The following is a 4,168-nucleotide window of genomic DNA, read 5'->3' as shown; positions in this document are numbered from 1 at the left end:
TGAAAGTAAACTCTTTAAGTGTCCAAGTGCAAACACAGATCATTTGATATATTTGAAAAAATTGATACGCCTCAATTTCTATTATTGATAGTTTATCTTGTTTTGTTTGTCTGGGGTTTTTTTGTCTTTTTTCTGTGTTTGTTTGTTATCTGTTTTTGTTTAAAACTTTTGACATGTATATTCATACATACATGTATTTGTAATGTGTAGTATATTGTTTTTGTACATAACCGTATAAATCTGTAAATTTTGTATATAGAGCAAACTTAAATTTGACGCCTTTTGCAGGTCTAATTTCATTTTCGCTTTCGGTATTAGGCTTGCCTTTTCATTAAGGTGTTAAATAAATGATATCTCTCTCCATTAAAAGTTCGCAATATATTCCATATTTAAAACTCTACAGTTTCTAATCATTAATCAGTATAAATAATTGTGAAAAAACACAAACTGTTATAAAAACTCATCTGATGTTTCCTTTAATCAAACTTATAAAAGTAATGTTCATTGCTACTGTTCTCCAGCAACATGTTTCCTTTAATCATATTTGTAACAGTAATGTTCATTGCTACTGTTCTCCAGCAACATGTTTCCTTTAATCATATTTGTAACAGTAATGTTCATTGCTACTGTTCTCCAGCAACATGTTTTCCTTAATCATATTTGTAACAGTAATGCTCATTGCTACTGTTCTCCAGCAACATGTTTTCTTTAATCATATTTGTAACAGTAATATTCATTGCTACTGTTCTCCAGCAACATGTTTCCTTTAATTATATTTGTAACAGTAATGTTCATTGCTACTGTTCTCCAGCAACATGTTTTCTCTAATCATACTGAACAGTAATGTTCATTGCTACTGTTCTCCAGCAACATGTTTCCTTTAATCATATTTGTAACAGTAATGTTCATTGCTATTGTTCTCCAGCAACATGTTTTCTTTAATCATATTTGTAACAGTAATGTTCATTGCTACTGTTCTCCAGCAACATGTTTTCTTTAATTATATTTGTAACAGTAATGTTCATTGCTACTGTTCTCCAGCAACATGTTTCCTTTAATCATATTTGTAACAGTAAAGAGAACAACATGTTTTCTTTAATCATATGTGTCACAGTAATGTTCATTGCTACTGTTCTCCAGCAACATGTTTTCTTTAATTATATTTGTAACAGTAATGTTCATTGCTACTGTTCTCCAGCAACATGTTTCCTTTAATCATATTTGTAACAGTAATGTTCATTGCTATTGTTTTCCAGCAACATGTTTTCTTTAATCATATTTGTTACAGTAATGTTCATTGCTACTGTTCTCCAGCAGCATGTTTTCTTTAATCATACTGAACAGTAATTTCAGGGGCGTCGGAAGGTGTTTGATATTGGGGCCGCGAGGGGGGTAGGTACGGGAGGGGGTAAAAAAAACAGGATCATAAATGGCGAGTTCTGGTGCATTTTAGGGGTACTGAATCGCATCTCAAGCCTCCAGTATTTTCTTACTATTTACATGACTATAAGCAAAATAGTGTTTAATAAACTCTTATCAGAATTAATAATGTGTAACGCAATACAAAGAACGCATGTATGTTTTTTTCGTATTTAATGTATTGAACAATAATCAATCATGTTACATTCAATAAACTCAAGTAAGTTCACTCAACATTTTTCAACATTCTCAAATCAGCTAAGTCGAATTGGACTTATTCAGTCTCTTAAACTTTTCCAAAAATGGAAAGACGTGAGTCGTTGCTGTTCACAAACTCATTTGCCACCGCATCGAGATCAATACTGTCTGTTGCCTCTCTGTGAATATGTAAAATCATAATGTGGTTCAAACGTTTTTCAGTCATGTTGGAACGTAAGTACGTTTTTAATCTCCTTAAAGCTGAAAATGAACGCTCACTTGTAGCGTTGGTGGCAGGCATAACTAATATCAGTTTCAAGACAGTAACAATTTCAGAGAACATAGCGCGAGAAGCTGGTTTCATATTTGTCAACAATTTGGTAACATCAGAAACAGTAACATTGGAAACATTGTCACAGCTATTTCGAGCATGTACTTTCAGAGATTCCAGTTGAGATTTTAGTGAGAGTCTATCTATATCGTCCTTGTAGAAGTCTACCACAAAATCCATGTCTCCCAGGTATGAAGAGTCATTGGTGACACATTTAAGTACCATATCTTCCAAGTGACGATAGGACTTGTAACCGGGTTGGTCAAATCGATCCTGCACACAGTTTACAGCTAAATCCAGTGCCTCATAATATTTCTGGCGGTACAGGTCTTTCTCTGTGGCGTGAAATTCGTGTGGTGCCTCCCCAGTCTCGAAACGTTTTGGCATTTTACGACGTCGAGGCATTACAGGCTCACTGACATCCAAAGTGTCCAGTTTTTCATTTACACTTTCCCAGAACTTATCGTAGGCGTCATCCTTTCTCATATCACTGAGTGTTCCAAGCGTAATTTTGGATAAATGCTGACCTTCAGCTGCTGACATGTCTTTGTTCTGCAAACATTTGCTCAAATTGTCCGTATGTCTGAGAATTTCGTACCCTAAGCTAACACCAAACAGGAAGTCAAAATTAGACATATGAGACTGAACACCTAGAATACGTGCACGTGTTTCAGAGTCCCTGGCACTTTCGTACGAGCTTTCCCATAAAGATTGTAGCACATTGTAATTTTCAAGAACACTTCCGAGACTAGCTGCTCTCACAGTCCAACGCGTAGGACACAAAACGCGAAATCCCGGCGTCTCTGGGCTCATCTCCTGTTTAATTTCCTCTAGTTTGCTGTCCCTCTTTGGCGAATATTTGATTAACTTTGACATTTCATTTACAGTATCTAATGCGTCTCTCATGACTTTTGAACGTTTCACTGTGTCTCCAACTGCCAGGTTCAGAGCATGTCCATAGCAATGCGTATACACTGCACGGGGTTCACGGCTTGACAACTGTGTTGCAACTCCCTTTTTAGCACCAGACATGTTACTTGCTCCATCGTAGCATTGTCCACGACAGTTGCACAAGGAAATGTTCATACGGAGTAGCACATCTTCAATTACATTGGTCAATGTTTGCGCGTCAATAGAATGAACAAGGTAAAGTCCAATAAAATCCTCATGCACATTCAGATCACTGTCCACATGTCTTAATACAAGCACAACTTGTTCACGGTTTGACTGATCGGTTGCCTCATCCACCATTATAGAATAGAAACGATTAGTCCCAATGTTCGCTGCCACCCTCCGTAAAATTCCTAATGCCATTATTTGCAGTATTTCATTTTGAATGTCACCACTAGTGAATTTGTCCGTTTTCTTTTCAAGCCATGTAAGAATAGAATCATCCGCCTGACCGTGTAATTTCAACAGTTGAATGAAGTTGCTGTTGTTATCGTCATGACCTCGTAGAGCTAGTCCCTGGCGAGCTAAAACCCGGATACTTCTTATTATCTTGAGAAGCTGATGTCTGTTGTTCATTTTCTCTTGAGCGTGAGCCGAAGATAAGGTCTCACCGATGTCTTTTGTCTGTTTTGGAAGTGTGATGCTTCTTTCAACCGCCTCTTTATGGCACTCTGAATTTTCATGTTTTTTGAATTTCTTAGTGGCGTCCTTCCAGTTGCTGAACCCGGTACTGATGAAGGCAGTTTCTGCTTTTGAGTTGGCAACCTTTCCACCTGTCATAGCTGACATACATATGTAGCAGAACGCCACGTCTTTTGCCTGAAATGAGGTAAGAAAAATTGTTTCAATGGATTTTTTAATTACATGTATAAAAAGATTATATATAAATAAAATACAATAAATATGTCCATATGTTACAAATTTAAGCAATGATTCAAAAAGTTTTTCATGATGGAAAACATGTGAAATCAGAAAAAGTACGTACCTCATCATAGTGAATCCAAGGATGAATTTTGAACCACTGAACATTGAAAGAGCGCTGTTCAGGATTTTTTATTCCAAAAGTGCGTTTTGGAAATTTGAAATTTAGTGGTTGGTTAGGAGTATCCATTATGAGTATCATAAAAGATTATTTTCATTGCTACTGTTCTCCAGTATCTGTTATACATGTAGTTTAAAATTTTCATTTATTACTCATTATATATGTATTATCGAATTAGAGTTATAAAAATTATGGAAGACTATAACAATGGCCGTTTTCCAATGTGT

The 4,168-nt window shown here is 36.0% G+C and overlaps 1 protein-coding gene across 1 annotated transcript; it reads right to left on the bottom strand.

Annotated features, from left to right (window-relative positions):
- Positions 1-1,705: 1,705 nt before the first annotated feature.
- LOC128548094 (zinc finger MYM-type protein 1-like) lies at positions 1,706-3,679 on the bottom strand. Its single transcript, XM_053522475.1, has one exon. The coding sequence runs from the start codon at positions 3,677-3,679 to the stop codon at positions 1,706-1,708; it is 1,974 nt and encodes a 657-aa protein (XP_053378450.1).
- Positions 3,680-4,168: the final 489 nt, after the last annotated feature.

This window comes from Mercenaria mercenaria, chromosome 14 (genome assembly GCF_021730395.1).
Source record: "Mercenaria mercenaria strain notata chromosome 14, MADL_Memer_1, whole genome shotgun sequence".
NCBI classification, from domain to species: Eukaryota; Metazoa; Mollusca; class Bivalvia; order Venerida; family Veneridae; genus Mercenaria; species Mercenaria mercenaria.
Note: the sequence above shows the minus strand (reverse complement) of the source record. Positions and strands in the feature narration are given on the sequence as shown.